Source organism: Choloepus didactylus, chromosome 21 (genome assembly GCF_015220235.1).
Source record: "Choloepus didactylus isolate mChoDid1 chromosome 21, mChoDid1.pri, whole genome shotgun sequence".
NCBI classification, from domain to species: Eukaryota; Metazoa; Chordata; class Mammalia; order Pilosa; family Megalonychidae; genus Choloepus; species Choloepus didactylus.
In genome coordinates this window covers 29,160,934-29,180,517 of record NC_051327.1, presented here as the reverse complement: position 1 = coordinate 29,180,517, position 19,584 = coordinate 29,160,934, and the positions used below count along the sequence as shown (strand labels likewise).

The window sequence follows — 19,584 nt, the reverse complement described above, 5'->3', positions numbered from 1 at the left end:
GGGCCCCGCTAACTCCTGAGCCCCCCAGCCCTGTCTCAGGGCCTCCACCCAGGCAATTTTCTTTGCAGCTGGTGGGGTGGGGCCCACAGACCCCAGCTACCTGGAAAACAGGATGATGCCTGGGTCACGTCTTTGGATTTCCTGGCAGAGGACGGAGTGAGTTACAAGTACAGGCCCCCACACTGGTGTGAGCCCGGGCACAGGCCCACACCTGACACATGCTGCTACACAGCCAGCTAGGCACAGGCCACCACTGCAGCCAGTGCCTCCCAGGGCCGCCCGCAGAAGGCCGGGATCCCCAGGCTTTCCTGAGCCAGCACTGCACAGTCCTGGGGCCTGGGTGCCCTTGCCCCGGGGGGCTGCCCGCCCTCAGACACACGTGGGAGACCGTGACCACGGCATCACGTCAGAGCTGTAGACAACCCCTTCAGTGGGTTTGCTGCAGAGGCTGCCGGGGACTGCGTCGTGTGCCACCCTGTTCTGAGATGAGTCCTGCTGCACTGCTGGAAAGACAGTCAGGGAGCTGGCCTCTGGGGACCTCCAGCCTAGGACCTGGCTGTGGAGAGAACCAAGCCACCACCCCCCCAGACCTGTGGTGGGACCCCGCAGACAGCGCCCCTCCCCACCTGGGTCCTGCCCAAGCTCAGAGCCAGACGGGATCCCCCGAGGACCTGCCCACCTCGTTGCCATCCAGAGAGCTTGGCAGCCTGGGCTCCCCACAAAGGAAACGAACCCACAGCTAACAAACATAGGGCAGAGAGAGCTGGGACAGGACAAGTTTGTTAAGGGAAAACACCCAAGGGAGTGGAACCCCGATTCTCCAACATGAGCTTGGAGTGGGGCCAAGGGCTGGGCAAGCCGGGAAAGTCAGGCAGGCCGGGGGCAGTGGCCAGGGTTTGGGCCCAGCTCAGGGTGTCCCACGGGCAGGAAGGAGGCCCTTCTGAGAGTTGGGGGGGATGGGGGATGGATGCGGCCGCACCCCAGGCCCAGAACCAGGCTTCAGCCTCCACACGGCCCACCCGACTCACAGCAGTGCAGAGCCTGCCTGTGGGAAGGCTCCAGATCCCAGTCAGGGCTGGGATCCCACCCCCACAGCATCCAGACAAGTGTTGAACCCCCTGGGGACTTCCTCCCCACCGGAGGGGCAACCTCTGCTGCTCCCCCTCCCCCTGCACACTGCTCCCCCGGGCCCAGCAGGCTGGAATGCTGCTCCCCCCCGCCAGACACAGACGCCGCCCCCAGGAGGTCCACCTGGGCCAGCTCCAAGGCCAGGCCTGCGGGACACAAGCAGAACTCGAGACAAGGCGGCCTGCCGTGAGAGCGTTTATGCAGCAACCCCTCATCTAAAGTAGCTCTGCCCACCCTGCTCCCCAGAGGCCAGCTCCCTGACGGCGTCCATCCAGCGGGGTGGGCTTCCTGTCCAGCAGGGCCCCGCTCACAGCCTGGCTGCCTCCGCCTGCCACACCAGCTGCCCGCCAATGTACGTGGCACAAACGTGGAGGCCATCGTCCAGCACCACGAAGTCTGGAGAGAGCCAGCCGTGAGGGTCGGGCAGAACCTCAGCCCACCACGAGCCGCCCCCCACAACCCAAAGGCTGACCCGTCAGGGCCTGGATCCCACACACCGGCAGCCCTTCGCCAGGCCTGAAGCTGGCAGCCAGGCAGGGGCAGCCGAGAGAGGCACCTGGGCGGACCTCCCTGCCTGCCCAGGCCCCGGCCCCCTGCACCCTCGGATCTTTGGGTGGGATGAAGGCTGCCCAGGGCCCTGCCTTGGCCCCTCACCTGCATCGGCACCGAAGTCCAGGGTCCCCTTGCACTTCTCAAGGCCAAGCAGCTGGGCAGGGTGCAGGGACGCAGCCTCCAGGGCCGACTCCACACTGCATCCTGCTCAGGGGACACAACGGGGTGACGAGCCCCAGCACGGCTGGTGCCACTGGCACCCGCACCCCAGGCCCAGAGTGCCAGCTCTGTGCCTAGCCAAGTCCTGCTGCCCCTCCCACCCCAGGACCTGGTCACCTCTCACACTTGGGTCCCAGTTCCACAGCCTTGTCACCCTGGACTCGAGGCTCGCATGCCGTCCCCTCCCCTGCTGGGAACTTCTTGGGGGCAGGGCCCAGTGCCAGCCCCTGTGCCCCAACATGAGACAGATGAGACCTGTGGCGCCAGGACCCTGGCTGTCCCCACTGTGCCTCCAGCTCCTCCCAAAAGCAGCCCTTCCCCGGCCCCCACCCCAGCTCACTGACCTGTGGCCCGCCGGAAATGCCGCACGCACACGTCCATTGGGGCTATGCTGCCACAGAGCGTCTTGGTGCCTGGGTGCAGAGAGGGCCGGCTCGGGGCAGGCCTGGGGCTGCCTACCGGGGGCAGCGGGAACCGAGAGGCTGTGTGCAGGGGGTCAGCTGGGGGCAGAGGGGGCTCACCTGCCACGAAAGCTGTCAGCCCGTCCACCTCGACCTCCTGCTGCCCCAGCGTGTGCCGGCCATTGCCCAGGCCCAGGGCAGGGACGGCGTCAGTGACCAGCACCAGCCCTGTGGGGGAGGGGTGTGAGGTCCTGCCCAGCCCCCCGCCCACTCCCCGCCTGCCCATTGCCTGGCTGCTCACCCTCGGGGTGGGCCCGGTGGGCAATGCGCAGGGCAGCAGGGTTGGTGTGGATGCCGTCGGCAATCATCCCGTAGAAGATGCGGCGGCCTGGGGGCAGCTGGTCGCTGGTCAGGAGCCCGACGATGCCTGGGTCCCGGTGGTGGAACTGGGCGGTGGGGACAAGGGGGACCACATGGTGAGTGGCAGCAGGAACCCCGACCCCCAGGAGCCGCCCGCCCCCACTGCTGGGCGCCACTCACAGGCAGCATGGCATTGAAGAGGTGGGTGATGAAGGTGGCCCCGCTCTGCACCGCCTCCTCGGCCACACACAGGTCAGCCACCGAGTGTCCTGAGGGCCAGGGGACAGGCACTCAGACCCTGCACGGCCAGGCCCTGCCCAGCCCCGGGCGGCCCCTCACCTAGGGACACGCAGACACCGCGGGCCGTCAGCTCCCGGATCACCTCGCGGCTGCGGCCCAGCTCGGGCGCCAGCGTCACGATGCGCACGTTGTCCAGGGGCCCGTAGGTGGCCAGCACGTCATGGATGGCGTTGGCCTCGAAGGAGCGGAGGTGGGCCTCGGGGTGCGCACCCCGCTTCTCCTGGCTGATGAACGGGCCCTCCAGGTGCACCCCTGGGGGGTGGGGAGGAGATCCTCCAGCAGGCACCCCCACCCATGGGCCCCCCTGACGCCCCCTGCCCCAGCTGGTTGTTTAGGGAGGGGACTGCCACTCACCGAGGACCCCTGCCCCGTGGGGACCACCAGTCTTCATGGGGATCTGAGGAAGGACCTGGGGGGAACCAGCTGTTAAAGCCCTGCCCCCCACCGAGGCCCAGCACCCAGAGGTCACAGCCCAGCCAAGGTCAGAGTTCAGAGCCCAGCTCAGTGCAGAGTCCAAAGCCACTGCCCAGGGCCCAGACCAGCCCGTTGCTCCCTGGCGCCCCCAGGTGTGCACAGATGCAGCCTGCGGGACCCCAGGCCCCAGACAGGGGAGCAGCCCCACCTCCGAGCTGCAAAACAGGGATTCAGGGCCAGAGGAGGAGGGAGAGGGATCCAGGCGGGGGAGGCAGGGCTGCGGCTCTGGGGAGAGCTGGGTGCGCAGGAGGCCGCTGCCTGAGGGCCAGGCGAGGGCTCAGCAAGGCCCCTGGCCTCCATGCCCAGGAGCCCGGACACATCGGGGGAGGAGTGACGGGTACACTCACAGGGTGCATCACCGAGACCGACAGGCAGAGCCAACACCCCTCCAACACAGGGAAGGAGGCTTCCCAGGGAGACCTCCCAGGCACCCAGAATGACGGAAAAGTTTGACGGGGCAAAGACAGCTGGCTGCCTGCACCCAAACGTCCCAGATGAAGGCCAGAAGGCAGAGAACGGGGGGAGCAGAGACACTGGAGGCTAGACAAGCAGGTGCAGGGCTGTCGGGAAGGTGGCTCGGGACAGAGAGGCAGGATCAGACCTCCCGCAGGCAGGCTGGGGCATCCCCAGTGCCTCGGGCGGACGGAAGAATGAACGAGGAGGAGCTGTGTCCCCAGACACCTGCTCTGGTGTACACAGCCAGCTCCTGCCCCGTCCTGGCTCTCTAGAGAGTCTCTGTACTAGAAGTATGTTGGACAACAACGTCACGAGGGGAAAACAATGTTCTTTAGACTGAGATTTGCACCCCTGGGAATCTGACCAGCCTGAGAAGGGACCCAGAGACCCCGGCATCCAAGTCTCCCCAGGGAGCCCCTCCCCAGCTTGGCCTCCTGGGGCTTAAACAGAGCAGCCAGCGGAGGATCCACTGGGACAGTCTCTAGGAGGAACGACAGGGGCACCACGAGCGACAGGATGAAGCCAGTGGTGGGGGCGGGGCGCAGAAGCCAACCTTGGAGAGTGCCAACGTCAGAGCCCTCAGGGCAGTAAGGGGTCTTGCACCCATGAAACAAGAGCAGGAGCTGACAAAAAAAAAAAAACTCAGGGAAGAAATCAAAGTCTTTGAAGGTAAAAACATGAGTATGCCAAAGCAAAAATCCCAACAGAAAAACTGAAAGACAGAAATTGAGGAAACACCCAAAACGTAGTCAAAAGAGAGAAAATGAGAACCAAAAATTAAGACAAGTTGTCCAGGAGGCCCAGCAGCAACCGGAGGACTTCCAGGAAGAAGCGGCAGACGCAGAAGGGAGGAAATGACCAGGAGGATCATTCGAGAAAATTAAACAAACACCTGCGTCTCCAGATGAACAGGGCCTGCTGAGGGATGAAGACAGATCCCACCCCCACCCCCAGCACATCCTCCTGAGATTACAGACCACAGGGAAAAAAAGAAAAGACCCCACAAGCTTCCAGAGAGAAAACACAGGATCAGGAGTCAGATGCCTGCCGACTTCTCATGAGAACCCTGGAAGTTAAGAGACAACACAGAAATGCCTTTAAAACTCAAGAAAAACAACTTCCAACCCAGAATTCTCACCCAGCCAAGCCGGCAGACAAGACAAGACCTGCAGAATCTCATAAAATTTACCTCCCGTGACCCCTCTCTCCGGAAGCCGCTGGAGAATGTGCTTCATCAAACTGAAGGTGTAAACCAGGAAAGAGGAAGACACGGGACACGGAACCCAGGAGACCCGACAGAAAGGACTCCCAGGCGAGTGGAAGGCATTCCCAGGGCAGCTCTGCCCCTGGTGTGGGCGGCCAGTGCCGCGGGAATGGATCCCAGGGGCTTCCGCAGGAAGAGGAGACGGACGGACACTTGCCGGGTCTATGCGTTCCGAGAGGAGCGTGAGGCGGCCGGCAGGAGCCTGGGGGCGAATTAGTGAACAGAACATCAACTCCCAGAAGCAGAGATTGGGCAGGGAAGGAGATGCCGGCCCCACGCAGCCCTGACCACGGAGCGCTTGGGGAGGTCAAGGCACAGGAAGGGCATGAAGAGGCCCGAGAGGCTGCGAGAGCGCACATCCTCCTCTTTCTTAAACAACTAAACAGCTCCCTAAATGGAAAAACAGAGATGGAATCCAAACATGTTACTTAGAGATGTGGAGGCAAATTCCAAAGGAAGCAGCTAAGCACTTGGGGGGGTGATCCCTGGGGGGGAAGAGGCAGCACTGCCAGGCCACCGCCACTTTCCCTACAAGCCACGTGGCTACACAGCCACTAGAGATAGAAAAGCAAATAATAGCTATTTTCCCACAATTGGGTTTTTTTGTTTTGTTTTCCCAATTTATTTTCTTGAATTGTGGCAAATGCACACTGTAAAACTTGCTGTTTTGACTGCTTTTAAATATGAAACTCGAAAGATTTAGTTACACTTACACCATCACCATCATCTGTTACCAAAACCTTTCCATCATGATCTCTGAAGCAACACCCCCCTATTCTCCTTCCTCTCAGCTTCTGAAAATCTCCAATCAACTTTCCAGAGTTAAGTATTAAAAAAGAAAGCAAGAGAAAGCAAAAAGAATAATAGCCTGGAAGTGAGGGGAACGAGCCACATACAAGACAGGCAAGCTGGAAAAGGTCCCCTGGAGGAGTTGTGGGGGGCAGGAACCAAAGGGCCTGGCCGACACCCTGCGGAGGCACTTGACAATGGATGTGAAGCAAGGGAGTATTAAGATCCAACCTGCCTTTTCCAAGGATAGCAAAAGGCAGAATTAGAGTTAGAGTAGGACACTCCAGAAAAAGAGCACGTGGGCCTAATGCACCAGGACACTATGACACATGAGCTGGATAACTCCTGGCAAGCTTGCCATGCAATTGCACAGTGTGGATGGGCCTGGAGAAGGTGGGGCAGACGGTGGGGGAGAAAGGGATCCCAAGCAAAGTTTTCTAATTTTAAAGCTTGTTATTAAAGTCTTCATATCCAAAGTCCTCCACGATCTCTACCACCCATAAATTTACTCTCTGCCTCTCACACCCTTCCTTCTGCAAACATTTGTCAAGGGTCTTCAAAGCAGACTGTGATGGGGAACAAAAAGAAAGCTTAAAATATATCCTTCCCACAAGAAACTCCTTTTTCCGAGGAAGGGGGACCCAACAGTGACACGAGGGTGGGCCATGCTGCCGGGAGAGTCAGGAGGGCCAGGCCTCAGGGGAGGCAAGGGCACCGGGCAGCTCTGCAGAAGAGCAAGGCAGAGGCGCTCCAGACAGGGGGCTTGGGGGCATGGAGGGAATGCGCCCGGGGCAGTGAGAACAAGCTGAACGGGCAGGAACGGGAATGCTAAGGAGGAGGATTCTTAATGTGCAGTGAGTCAAAGGAGACATTCTGCGTCTCGAGTCACTCAGGCAGGGCTGGAAGGGCAGGCCCAGAGCCTGGGGAGGGGTCAGCAGGCTCCAGCAGCCACTGAGACTCAGTGGTGGGCGCTAGGAGGGGTGGAGGCACAGCTCCAGACCCCAGGCACCTGAGCCACGGCCGTGCCAGTGGAGGAAATGCAGACCAAGTGCCCATCCCCAGCAGGAAGAGGGCTTTGGTTTGTGCCTTGTTGACTTTGTGCTGGGAAAGCCGCGGGAGATTTTCAGAAAAACAGCCAAAGCTGATACTTACAGAAGCCTTAACGTGTACAGAGTATGAGACAGCCTACCCATCAACCCCAGGAGAGAGACACTACTATGACTGTCACTTTAGGTTTGGGGAAACGGAGGCTCAGCGAGAGGTCGTGGCTTCTCCTAAGCCTCACAATGAAGTCAAGTGGCCGGGAGCAAAGCCAGAAAGGCCAGATCCCAAACCCACACTTCTCTCACCTCCAAGTCTCCTTGGACTCCTCCCACCCAGGAGGGAAACCTAAGAGAGCCAAAGTATCCAAGACACACAGAAGGGCAATGCCCACCCCGGAGCAAAAGAGCACACTTTAGAGTGCCACTGGGACAGGGAACGAAACTGGATACAGAGAGCAGATTAAGGTACTGTGACAACGTTAATTCCCACAATTATGAACAGTATCATGACTACATATGTTGTTTATGTTTCTACAAACGACACAACTAAACGTTAAGTAAAGAAGCTTCATAAGCTCAAATGCGTCAGAACGAATTAAGGAGAACCAGAGAGAATGATACATGCAGCAAAGGTTAAAAATAGAAAACCTGCAATCACAGTAGCTTTTAAAAAAAGGAAAATCCTGAAATTTCTGGGTAAGAGAAAAGTGGAAGGAAAGCACCGTGCAGTCAAGAGCAGCACCAGGACCACCTAAAACAAGCAATGGAGAGTTTTCTGGAAGGTGAGGCCAGCGGAGTCACATACCTGGGGCAGGTTTAGCAGGACAAGCCTGAGCGTCAACTCCTGGATGTGGCAACAGGAAACTCCCCAGCGACCTTAGTCAAGCGGGCGCCGGATGGGGAAGGGGCGTGGCAGGTGGGAGCGCGGGGACAGCAGCGGCGAGGGGGTGTGCGGGGACCGGAGCAGCCGGCCGGGGGCCAGATGCGGAGCCACCAAGAGAGCTGGCGAAGCCCCTCGCCTGGAACGCACGGCCTGAGCTCACCTTGTGATAAACCTCCGGCGGGGAGGTGACCAGTGTGGGACAGAACGAGGTGACTCCATGGGACAGGATCTTCCGGGCCACCAGGGCCACCCCCGACCCCGCGTCCTCGGCAGCCTGAGAGAAGTCGACGCCAAATCCGCCTGCGGTCGCAGAAAAGGGGGTCACACGGGGCTGCCGGTTCCTCCCCGGGGCCCCCAAGCCCCGCGCCGGGCCGCACCGTTGATCTGCACGTCGATGAAGCCGGGCGCCAGGATGCGGCCCCCGCAGTCCCGCTGCTCGTCGGCCTCGCGCCGCTCCTCGAAGAACAGCTTCTCCGGGTCCAGAATACGGCCCTCGCGAACCCACAGGTCCTCCCTGCGCACACGGCGGCCAGGGGCTCGGGGACCGGCCCGCCCCGCCCGCCCGCCCGCAGCCCGCCCCCCGCGCCGCGCCCCCGGCCGCCCGCCGGCCCCCCGCCCGGCCCACCTGAGCAGCGCCCGGCCGCGCAGCAGGCGGCAGTTAGTGAAGCGCAGCACCGGCGCCCGCGCCGCGCCCCGCCGCTCGCCCATCCCGACTCGCAGCCGCCGGGAGCGCCACGTGACGCTCAGCTGACTGCGGCGTGCACGTGATCGCGGCGCCCACGTGACCCGAGCGCGGCAGCAACGCGGCTCCCGGCCCCGCCCCCCCCCCCCCCCCCCCCGGCGCGAAAGGCCCACGCGAGCCGCCACGAGACAGGATCCGGTCACATCCGAGGACTTTATTGGACACGGCTCCCGCGCAGGCCCGGGCGCCCGGAGAGGAGGGCAGGGCCGCTACATCCAGGGAGCGTCACACAGCAACCCACAGGCAACACTCTAAAAGGTTTCTACATGGGCGGGAGGCGAGGGCTGCTCCACAGACGCATGAACAGGTCAGATCTTTTATAAATAAACATCCAGTGAAGAGAACAGTGACAGCTCTAATTCATCCGTATGCACAGACCACTCGGGGGGGGGGGGGTTGGCCAGGGGGGGCCTGCGTCTCGCTGGCCAGGCCCTGGCAGGGACAACTGGGCCCGATGTCCACACGCGGGGCGGGCGGGGGCAAGGCTGGGAATGACAGACCACGGGCACTAAGACACGGTGCATGTACAAGACCAGCTACTGGGGGGTTGGCTGCCACGGGCGTGCGAGTCAGGCTGCTCTTCTGGAATGAGGGGGGTGGTCTTTACATCAGATTCTCGGGCCGGAGGGCCGGGGTGGTGCTACTTGGTGGAGAGAATGAGGGCAACGATGAGGCCATAGAGGCCCAGCACCTCGGCAAAGATCAGGATGAGGATCATGCCCACGAAGAGCCGGGGCTGCTGGGCAGTGCCCCGTACACCGGCGTCCCCCACGATGCCAATGGCAAAGCCGGCTGCCAGGCCACTCAGGCCCACGCTCAAGCCGGCCCCCAGTTGCAGGAAACTCCTAGGAGAGAGGAGACAAGGGGAAGTTCAGGGCCCACCAGCCTCCCCCAGCTCCCGGGTGGCCTTCCTGGGGCTGTGGGCTGGGGCGGGCAGCTCTCACCTGAAGAGGGAGATGCCCTCTGTCAGCGAGTTGGCGATAAGGACGGCCACCACAAGGCCGTAGATGGCGATGATGCCAGCCATGACCACGGGGATGATGGACTTCATGATCAGCTCTGGCCGCATGACAGACATGGCCGCTATGCCAGTGCCGCTCTTGGCCGTGCCGTAGGCAGCGCCCAGGGCTGTGGGAAGGAGACATGGTGAGCCGGGCGTCCTGTGCGGCCCAGCTACTGGGGACAGCAGGAGCTTAACAAGGAACGTGGCCAGGGCCGGAGGAGGTGCCTTCAGAGACGGTCCCCACGCACCACATCAGCCAGGGGTGCCAGCAGCCAGAAGTAGCTGTTTCTCTGCTCTGGCTGAGATCTCACCCCAGATAGTTCAATGCTTCTTCCAGAAGAGGCCCTTCCGCTGCCTGGGGCCCCCTCTGCTGTGGGAGCCCACCCTGTAGCCTCCTGTGATGGTCCCATGCTCCTAAGGAGCTGCAGCTGCAGCTGCCCAAGACCTAAAGGGTGGAGCCAGGACAGGTCAGGCACTCTCACGTGGAAAAGGAACACGGGCCCCAGAACCTTGCTCACGGCAGAAAGGCTCAGGAAACCTTCTGTCCCACGTGGAATCAGGACAAACCTGTGACGGTCCAAGCTGAACACTGAAGCTGACCACTGTCAGCAGCCCAGGTGTCAGGCCAGAGTGTGCTGGGCAGCCTGGGGGTGGTGGGTGCTGCTCAGGAACAACCCTCTGGAAGGGTGGCTGCAGGCCAAGAGGATGTGGCCCACCTGCAGACTCTGCAGGCTGTAACTCAGGTCAGGAGGCGGCAAGCTGGCAAGTCCCGTCCTCTCGGGCCACCGCATCCCCACTCCCAACCCCGAGCCTGCTATTAGGAGGGCTGGCAGCTCATCACCTGGCTGAATCTCCGGAGTCAAGCTGGTGCCAGGCGCCCTAGCCACATGGCGGCTCTGCTCAGGACCAGGGGACCCAACACCCAGTCTGGCCCTGAGGCTGTGGCACTCCCCTGGGGGCCCAGAGACTCCAGCAGCACCAGTATCAGGTGAGGCAAGGAGGCCTCTGAGCCCACCCCCACCCCTGGGATATGCTGCCTCCCCTGAATGTCCCTTGCTTGGCCCATGTCCTGGAAAGCCAAGGTGATGCGGATCCAGAACAATGGACAGCCACAAGCGTCCTCAGAGTTAGCAAAGGCGCCGACTGGGGGGCCCCAGGCCATGATCCTTAGGGGAGCAGAGGGGCTGACAGCCGGCTTCCTCCACAGAGCACAGCCTGGGTCAGGAGTGGAAAGGGTCATTCCTCCAAACGTCTTATTCATCATGTGGGCCACGAAACACATTCCCTCCGTGGCTAGTGCTGAGCAAGGAGGACAGGCTCTGCCTGCTCAGGGCAGAGGTCAGTGAGAGAGGGCAACGCAGCCACCTCCAGGTGCAGCAGCCTCTTCCAGGAGACAGGGGGAAGCTTAGGCACAGGGATGAAGGGGGGACGGGGTGCTGGGAAAAGTCTTCACAGAAGGTGAAGCCTGAGCAGAGCTCGTGGTGGTCAGCGAGTAGCCCAGGAAGATGGGGCAAAGGGGAAAGAATTCCAGACAGCATGATCAGAGATGCCAGACAAGAGGAGGTCGAGTGGAGAGCAACTGGAGGGTGGGAAGGAGGCAGAGCCAGGCAGAGGGACTCGTGCTGGCTCCTCCACAGCAGCTCCGAAGCACACAGGCAATGCCGTGCCCGGACATCCCGCACCTTCTGCCTAGGGTCCAGGGCTTCTCTTCATGAGGCTCCTTCTGGGAATCTTCTGGCCATCAATGCATTTTGGGAACTCCTGCTGCAAACCAGCACCCAGTCAGGCTGCCTCACAGTGTGCAAAAGACCAGTGCCAGTGCCTGCACCCTTGGGTGGGAGAGCCTGGGCTAATGTGGCAGGAGGGGGCTGGATGCTGGGCACACTGTGCAGCCCAGGGAGGTGGCCTCCGTGAGGCTGGAGCCACCAGAGGCAGGACGTGTAGGCCCTGAGCTGCAGAAGGCAACAGGCAGATCATGTGGCTGGCAGGGGGGTGGGGTGGGGGGAAAGAGGAACAAAAGGAAGAAGTAGAGATGACCATCCAAAGCCAGTGCAACAGGAGGGAGCCCAGCTGGGCGTGGGGAAGCAGTGGGTTTCCAGAAAGACCTTGGATGCCAGCTTCCCAGGTCAAGCCCGACGGGGTTCTAGGAGGCAGACCTTCCAGCAACGACGGACCGAGTGGAGGGAGAGGAGTCAGGGAGAAGTCAGGAGGCAGTTCCAGGAACACAAGCCCCAAATGCAGGGTGCTGACGGGCAGGAGGAAGTGACAGAAAATACGGAAAAGGAGCAACTGACATCTTCATGGAAGACATGATGAAGAAAGAATCAGCATGACTTTTGTCATAAGCTAAGAAAAAAAAGGGAAGCTGGAATTTGAAATGGGGGGTTGGGGGGATCCCAAAAGTGTGTGTGGCCCTCCTTTGGCATTAAGACCAGTCAGCCATGTTCTGGGCAGGCCAGGGCATCTCTGCCAAGATCTGAAGCACTTGTGCAGATACCAAGAGGCAGGCACAAGAGATAAAGACAAGCCTTGGAGAAAGTGCCATGTTTAGAGGACAGAAATAGTCACAGGTCAATGCCACTCACCACGTGAGAAGGTGGCTCCTGTAGGGCCACAGAGGTCCCCGGGTCAGGGGGTGGGCGGAAAGGAGACTGTGGAGGAGCCAGCATCGGGGCCCACTGGAGCAGGCAGGCCCCAGTCCCCAGGACTAAGCATGAAAGCCCTGAGCCGGGGATACCCCGCACTTGTTAACTTCCAGAACTCTGGGGGCCAAGCTCCACCTAAAAGGCACCTGTTTCTGCATGGAGCGGAGGATCCTGGTGCCAGGAGGGAGCTGGGTGTGAAAAAGGGCACCATGGGCAAACTCCAGGCTTTAGGAACAAGCGCTGACAGCAGGAACCCCATGAGGCCAGGGACTTTATCTTGTTCACCGATGCCTCCCCACACCTGGAACGCGGTGGGCACTCAATCAAGGTTCGCTGAATGAATGGATAGCCACAAATGGCAACCCACAGGTGGCCTGGTGGGCGGAATGCCTGCAGCCACCCTGGGAGCAAGGAGCAGAGATGACCAGGAGTGGGGGTAGATGCCTGTTCCAACAAGCTGGAGAGCAGCTGCCCCCGAACGGTGGCGTCTGGGAGAGGAGAAATCTAGACCAGCTCCCACCACAAATGGCCCTTCCTCGCACATGAGGGGAAGGGCAGGCGGGCCCAGGCAGAAGGAGCCCCCACAGTGGGCCCCCACAGGTGTTTACAGTCAGCAGAGACCCTGTTTGGGGTGCAAACCCTCCACATACCTGCGCAGCGAGCCTCCCAGTCCACCAGGGAGGGCAGGGCAGGGCGGGGTCACCAAAGCCAAATCCCAGACCCACCCTAGGAGGCTGAGACCAGGCCCGACCAGTCCAGGGGGCCTCTGGCTGGGCCAGGACTTGCCTCCCTGGGTCCCACATTCCTGGGCCTGGCCTGAGTGCCCTTCTCCCAGATAAATGACACCCCCAGGCTGCCAAGGCCCAACTCAGCTTGAGAGACCCAATTGTCACCCAAGAAAAAGGATGCCGTCAAAACCCTGGAAGACCCCTCCCTCGCCCAAGGCAAGCCCTCCCAATTCCAAGCCTCAGAGAAGGAAACAAGATCATTCATTCATTCTGTAGGACCAGAAGAAAGACTCCCTCCCGAAAGACAAAGACCCCACCCCGAAAATGCTGCTTCCTCCGCGGCACCCCAGGCCACCCTCTCCCCACCCCGAAGCACAGACCCTCAGCCAGCGTCCACATGGCAGAACGGTGATGCTGTCCTTGCCTTCCAGACACCCACCCTTGGCCCTGGGGCTGCCTGATCACCTCACCGCTGCCCCACACCCCCCACCCCTCCATCTCCAGACTCCCACTCCCGGGTCCCGTGCGGGTTTCGGGACGAAATCCTCAGCCCAGCTTTCCTAACCAGCCCGCACAGCTGACCGGGCTATTGGGAAACCGCCGCAAGCCGCAACCGGAAGCACCTGCCTCTGGGGCCAGACCCACCTGCCCCCCGCTGAAGCCGGACCGCCGCGAGGGCGGGGGTCTCGGCGCGGTGCGGGCTCCCACCGGCCCGGGAGCGCCGGGGACTCCCGAGCCCGATCCCCCGCCCCCGCATCGCGGGAGCTTTCCGAGGCGTGATGTCACTCCCGCCCGCAGGAGCGGGGAGGGCGGCGGGCACCGAGCACGCGCAAAACCGCGCGCCCCCAGCCCAGCCTCCCTCTCCTCGCTCCCCCGGCTAAGATGGCAGCGGCGCCGCCGCCCCACCCCCGCCCCGGCTCAGCCCGACCGGCGGCGCTGCGGGAGCCGGAGCCCCGGGAGCCCCGGCCCCCGCCGCCCTCGGGGCCCCGACCCCCGCCCGCAGCGCTGGGTGGGGTCAGTGACGTCACGGCCCCGGACCCCCGCCGAGCCGCGGGCACGAGCCCCGCGCGCGGCCCTGGCGCCCCCCCCCCCCCGGGTGCCTCGGGCGCGGCGCTCACCGCTGAAGACCATGGCGGCCGAGGCGCCCATGACGGCGAAGAAGGCGGAGTACTCGGGGTTGCTCCGGGACTCGGACATGTCTGCGGCGGGGCTGGGGGCGAGCTCGGCGGCCGAGGCAGGGGCGAGGGCGGGCGGGCGACGCAACAGCGGGCGGACAGCGGCGGCGGCGGCGAAGGCGACCGGGCCCCTCAGCCGCTGCGCTCTAAATACCAGCACCGCAGAGCAAAATGGCGGCCGCCGCCGCGTCACATGACCCGGACCCCGCCCCCGGGCCGCACCACCTGGCGCCGCGGGGGGGCGCTCTGCGCTGCGACAGCCGGGCCACCCGCCCGCCGGCCCGTCCCGCCTCGGCCTCGCGGACTCGGGTCGCGCGCTCCGGGCCTTTCGAACCCCGCGGCGTTGGTCTCGCCCGGCTCTGGGGCTGGGGCGGGGCGGCGGCGCCTCATTAGCATAGGGGGCGCGGTCTCGCGGCGGCCCCGCCCCCCCTGCGGACTGCCGGCGCTGCCCGGGTTCGCGGCCCAGCGCGCCGCCTGCTGTGCGTTGGCGGAGTCCGGCCGCCTCTCGCGAGTGACCCCCCAGGGCAGAGCTCGGGCTTCTCTGGGCGCCGAGCCAGACCACGGGGAATCGGACGCCTCCCCGTCCCCAGGCTGGCCGAGGTTAGAGCAGACGAAGCCGACGTGCCGCGTCCCGGGCGCGGCCGCGGGCGTCCCACCCCGTCCCCAAACGCCAGCCTCCTCCGGACCCAGCAGGTGGTGACTTGTCCCTCGCTTCGGAGAAAAGCGCGACCCCTCGGCGCAGGTGCTCTCTCGCTGCGGCAGGGACCCGGACATCAGCCGGGGCGGGTGGTCCTGTCCGTTGCGGGGACCCCCGCCGATGGGGGCAGCCCTGACCGCCTTAGCTCCACCCGCAGCTCCTGCGCTCCCCTTCAGGAGCTCGGGCCGTCTCCTGGCCCTGGCTGTCCCGTGGGCCCCGTCGCCCGCGCCCCTGCCTTAGAGTCCCTCCCTGGTGCAGGCGTCACCAGCCTTCCCAGCACTGGCCCAACCTGTTCCGTTGCCAAAGCAGGAGCGGAGGTGACAGGTGCCGGGAACCTCTGGCCTCCCCCACCTCCCTGTGTTGCCCCCACTCCAGGTTCTTGAAAGAGAGCTCTCCAAGCAGCGCCTCCCTGCCTCCCTACGGTCATCGATGGCCCTTTCTCTAAGGGAGGGGACATCTGTCAGGTCATCTGTGTGGGCCTCTGGCCACCCGCTGCCCCACAGCCTCTCTCTCTCCTGCTCGCCGCAGCAGCTCGGCCGCCCTCTCTGTCCCTGCTCCTGCTGGAGTCATGCGGGGGGACAACAGCAGGCCCAGCCCCATAGCCTCAGCACGGCCCCAGCGTGCTCCCCAGCCCTGCTGCTCCTAGGTGGGTGGCCAGCACCCAGCTTCAGTCTCTGTCTTGCACTGTCCTGTCCCTTAGCTGCACCTTTCCAGCCCTGCCCTCTCCAAGCGTGGATCCCCAATACCTGCCCTGAGGTCCGGCTGCCACAAGAGCAGGGGAGCCCAGGGCATGAAGGTGGCACTGGCAGGGGGCCCAGGAGGCTGTGCGGAGGGTGGCCTGGGCCCTGAGGGAAGCAGGGGCAGGACTGATGGAGAACGGGGTGGCCATAAGAACAGAGGGGAGACCACACTGGGGGCCCGCGGGGTCACCTGGTTCTGCAAACGAGCAGGCTTCCCTGAGCTCATCCCGCCCCGGCACCACCAGCCTCCATACTGGATATTTCCATCCCAGACCAAGGCGGCCATGTCCACCCAGCAGCTTGGAGCAGTCCTGCCTGGCTCCCAGTTCCTCTCTCCTATTACTCACACCCCACTCCGCTGCTCTGGGTTCCAGGCCCTTCATTTCCCACACTTGCCTCCCACTCCCCGCCAATCCATTCTTCACCCTGAAGCCACGGGCTCCCTCTCAGTGCCCAGTCTGACCCATCACCCCCTCCTGGGGTCCTTCTCACCCCTCTCCTCACTTGCCCAGCACCCCCTCATCACTAGGGTTCTCGAGTGTGGCTCCCTGCGGGACACTGATTACGTGCTTCAACTTGGCGGGCCTGGGCTGGGGGACCTGATCAGCCCCTGGGGAGGGTGGTGGGCACGGGCGACAGCGCCCTCCGCAGCCCCCCGGGCCTGGGAAAGTAAGGCCGGAGGCAGGCCCCATTTCCTCACCCAAAATACCACTGTTAGGGGAGGCTTGCCGGAGGGAACCGCCTTTTCCCCACCCCCTTATCTTGCCCGGACACTCCCCGTTGCCAGTGCAACTCCCATCACCACCAGTGCGCATACATTGTTGCCAGACACCGTTACCGGAGCAACTCTCGCCCCTTTTCAATCAACCTCCGCGCCCTCTCAGAACCAATCCAAGCCTTTAACCTCTACAGCTACCCCGCCCTCTAAACGCCCGATATAAGCTTGTACTCTCCCCTAATAAACTCTCTTGGCTTCTTCACCCTAAAAGAACCGTGTCCCGCTTGTTCCTTTCTCGCCGCCCTCCATACTTTGCACGCCTACGCCGGGGACCGGGCCCAGTCCCCTGCCTCGCCCTCGCCTCCGGGAAAGAGCCCCCGCCGCCGGTACCCTCCAAGCAATCCTGAGAGCCTAGGATTTGGTAACCGGCCGCCACCTCCCCCCCCCCAGACGAATCAACTGCGACCGCAGCTCCCTATGTGCCAGCCACTCTCTCTCCGTTGTTAACTAGTGTGATGCCATCTTCAAAAGTCACCTCCTCCAGAAAGCCCTCCTGACCTTGCCTCCTCCACTGCACACTCCATTATCACCTTTTGCACCCCACTGCCCCATTGGGTCTCTGTGCCTCATTGTCTATTCCCTGATACCTCGTCCTGAGCGTGTACTGGCAGCATCTCCTGCATCCTCACAGTGACCCGGCAGAGAAGGGACGGACACGGGCTCAGGAAGGTCAGGAATCTCACCCAGGGGCACGGGCCTAGTGAGGGTGGGACTGAAAGCGAACGCCCATGCTGCTTGCTGCCCGGGTGTCTGCTGAGCAGGTGCTGGGGTGCGGGTGGGGCTGGGGCGGGACCAGGTCGTCTTGGATGTCCCAGTACTGGGTAGGGCCCTGGGTTGGGGTGGTCTGCAGGCTCGGGTGCTACGACTGGGGTGTCTGCTTCCTGCACATGGCTACTTCCTCCTGGGTGAAACCACTGCCCTGCAAGCCCCTGGCCTGCCCCTGCTTGCTGGGGACTTCCAGGAGTGGGGAGGCCAAGACTTAGAGAAACACAAATCAGAAGCCCTGGTGGCAGGCGGGTATCCCTGCCCCTGAGGGCCTTCCGGGTAAAGGGCCCTCCCAAGAGAACCCTGTGGCACCTCGCAGAGACCTGAGGGGGTGGGGGAGGAAGGAGGCAGCGAGTCTGGGAATAAGATTCCAAGGCCCAGGAAGCCATTCCAAACGGGAGAGGCCAGCAGCCGGCACCACGGCCCGTCCGGGACACCAGGAGCCTGCGGCACAGCCCCATTCTCACAAGCGGCCGTGGAGATGCACCCCGAGTGGGCACTCGTGGGAGGGAGACGGCACCCTGTGCCCCTCCAGCAGGGAAGAGCCACATGCGGCCTGGGGCGGCTGGAAGGAGAGGAAGGAGGCACAAAGCTGCCCCACTGGGGTGCAGGGAGGGTAAGTAAAGGCAAGTTATCTTTTTTATGATTGTAATTAAAATAAACCAAGGCTTATGAAATGATATAAGGAGTTTTTTGTTTTTTTTAACTAACGTCCTGCAGACAAATCAACGTGGTACGAGTAGAACCCGAAACCCGCCAGCCTCACCTGCCTCATCCAGGCTCGCTGGGGGTCAGGGGCAGCCGGCCCAGAATGGGTGGGGGCTGCAAATCCCAGGCGGCTCTGGCCCAATCTGTCGGCACCCCAGGGAGCAAGAAGTTCCCCAGCTGTTCTGCTGACTCCAGTCTTTGAGGGTTGATGTGAAAGGGCTTGATGTTGTCTTCCTCTTTGAGCACCCGCGGGGAGGGCTGCAGGCAGGCCCAGGAAGCGGGCCCCGCAGTCAAGGCACAATGGGGGCCCTTTCCCTGCTCCCATACAGGCCTGGGGTTGCCCGGGACCCCATGTCTGGCCTGGGTCATGCCCCTTCCTCACTCTGCACCAGCCAGGGGTCACACGCCCAGGGCCTTGCCTGCCTCAGACTCCCACAGGCTGCATTTCTGAGCCCCCGCCACTGCCAGGCGCTGCGCCCGGCCCAGGCAGACGAGCTGACCAGGAGAGCCCTCGGGGAGCTCAAGGCCACTAGGGTTGCTGGACGCACAGACAACGGTGTTCTGACAGCATTGTGGACGCGAAAGCAGAGGTGACTTTACAAGGTGCAGAGGGGGTACCGGGGGGATACACTGGGGGGGCGCAGTTCCCAGCGCCCCAGGGGTGGTGACTTCTGCATTACATGTTAAAGGATGAGGAGTGTTTTGAGCAGGGGAGAGACACGGCCCAGTTTGCATGTGAGAAATAGGGAACTGGTTAAATAATTCACCGCGGTGCAAACCACAGAGCACAGGGCAGCGTTAAGGGGACTGAAGGAGGCCCTCACGTCCTGACGGGAAGGAGCTCTGGGATGCAGATGAGCAGGGAGAAGCACGGGCACGGTTCCTATGTCACCAGGCGGCCGGCTGGAAACATGGAGACATCACCTATGTGGGGGACTGGGAAGCCGGGCACAGTGCAGGTTCCTGCCCTACATGCATATTTTGTTTTTGAAGAAACATAAGACAAGGAAACAAAGCGGCTTCATGGAGGGCTGGAGGTGCAGCGTGAGCTGGGATGCGTTGCTGGGCCCACCCCAGGGACCATGTGAAGGCAGGTGGCAGGAGCAGGGGGAGGCGTGGCCCTGCCCGCCGGGGCTCAGGCAGACGCTGTGGCCACCCTGCTGGCCTGGCCTGAGCGGGGCGGGGGCCCGAGACATCCGAGGACCCGTGCCAGGGAACGGGACCTGCCCAACCCAGCCTGGGGCCCAGGCCCTCCACGCCACCCAGATCTGCCTGCCTGCCTCGGAGCCCCGGCCCCGCAGGCTGCATTACCGAGCACCTGGAGAGGAGGAAGTTACCATGGGGAATGTTGGGGTGGGGGGTGCCCCCAGCAGCACACACCCCCTGGGATGCCGTCACTTCTCCCAAGTCCCCCGGGACAGGGGCCGGCACCTCAGGAAGATCACACGAGGGCCAGGCCCTCCCACCCTCCTGGGGCTCACATCTTGGGGGTGGAGTGGGGGACAGTGGAGTCGTCCGAAAGGCTGTGACGCTCTGTCACGGAGAACAAGCCACCGGGGGGGGGGCGGCGCGTGCCAAGGCCCGGAAGCACAGGACAGGGTGGGTGGTACAGTGGTCTACCGGGCGAGGACTTCTCAAAGCTGGACCCCCTGCCGTCCCCCACCCGGCGCCCCAGTGAAAGAGCTCACAGGAGAACACGCTTGTCCGGGGGGCAGCAAAGGGAGAGGGCCCACA

General features: G+C 62.9%; 2 protein-coding genes across 4 annotated transcripts; both read right to left on the bottom strand.

The window, feature by feature from the left end:
- Window positions 1-1,307: 1,307 nt before the first annotated feature.
- AMDHD2 (amidohydrolase domain containing 2) lies at window positions 1,308-8,638 on the bottom strand. Of its 3 annotated transcripts, XM_037814331.1 has the most exons (11): window positions 8,495-8,637; window positions 8,247-8,383; window positions 8,030-8,169; window positions 3,315-3,369; window positions 3,000-3,212; window positions 2,841-2,929; window positions 2,602-2,746; window positions 2,421-2,528; window positions 2,244-2,312; window positions 1,783-1,884; window positions 1,308-1,524 (listed from the first exon to the last, which is right to left on the bottom strand). In XM_037814331.1, the coding sequence occupies exons 1-11, from the start codon at window positions 8,575-8,577 to the stop codon at window positions 1,436-1,438; spliced, it is 1,230 nt and encodes a 409-aa protein (XP_037670259.1). In that variant the 5' UTR covers window positions 8,578-8,637; the 3' UTR covers window positions 1,308-1,435. The 3 variants fall into 3 exon arrangements, with proteins under 3 accessions (XP_037670259.1, XP_037670258.1, XP_037670260.1); XM_037814330.1 differs by having other exon boundaries at window positions 2,244-2,528; window positions 8,495-8,638; XM_037814332.1 differs by lacking the exon at window positions 2,244-2,312 and having other exon boundaries at window positions 8,495-8,638.
- A 107-nt stretch (window positions 8,639-8,745) lies between these two features.
- ATP6V0C (ATPase H+ transporting V0 subunit c) lies at window positions 8,746-14,317 on the bottom strand. Its single transcript, XM_037814333.1, has 3 exons — window positions 14,106-14,317; window positions 9,556-9,739; window positions 8,746-9,456 (listed from the first exon to the last, which is right to left on the bottom strand). Exons 1-3 carry the CDS (start codon window positions 14,182-14,184, stop codon window positions 9,252-9,254), a joined length of 468 nt encoding a protein of 155 aa, XP_037670261.1. The 5' UTR covers window positions 14,185-14,317; the 3' UTR covers window positions 8,746-9,251.
- Between the last annotated feature and the right edge of the window lie 5,267 nt (window positions 14,318-19,584).

Bases quoted from the DNA above. Each gene is read 5' to 3' on its own strand.
- AMDHD2 (XM_037814330.1), bottom strand. From the start codon at position 8,577: ATGGGCGAGCGGCGGGGCGCGGCGCGGGCGCCGGTGCTGCGCTTCACT. The intron at 3,370-8,029 runs GTGAGCTCAGGC...GGTTCCCCCCAG, and splicing joins CGCCGGAGGTTTATCACAAG to GTCCTTCCTCAGATCCCCAT. The intron at 2,747-2,840 runs GTGAGTGGCGCC...CCCACCGCCCAG, and splicing joins TCTTCAATGCCATGCTGCCT to TTCCACCACCGGGACCCAGG.
- ATP6V0C (XM_037814333.1), bottom strand. From the start codon at position 14,184: ATGTCCGAGTCCCGGAGCAACCCCGAGTACTCCGCCTTCTTCGCCGTC. The intron at 9,740-14,105 runs GTGAGCGCCGCG...TCCTTCCCACAG, and splicing joins GGCCGCCATGGTCTTCAGCG to CCCTGGGCGCTGCCTACGGC. The intron at 9,457-9,555 runs GTGAGAGCTGCC...CCTCTCTCCTAG, and splicing joins GAGGGCATCTCCCTCTTCAG to GAGTTTCCTGCAACTGGGGG.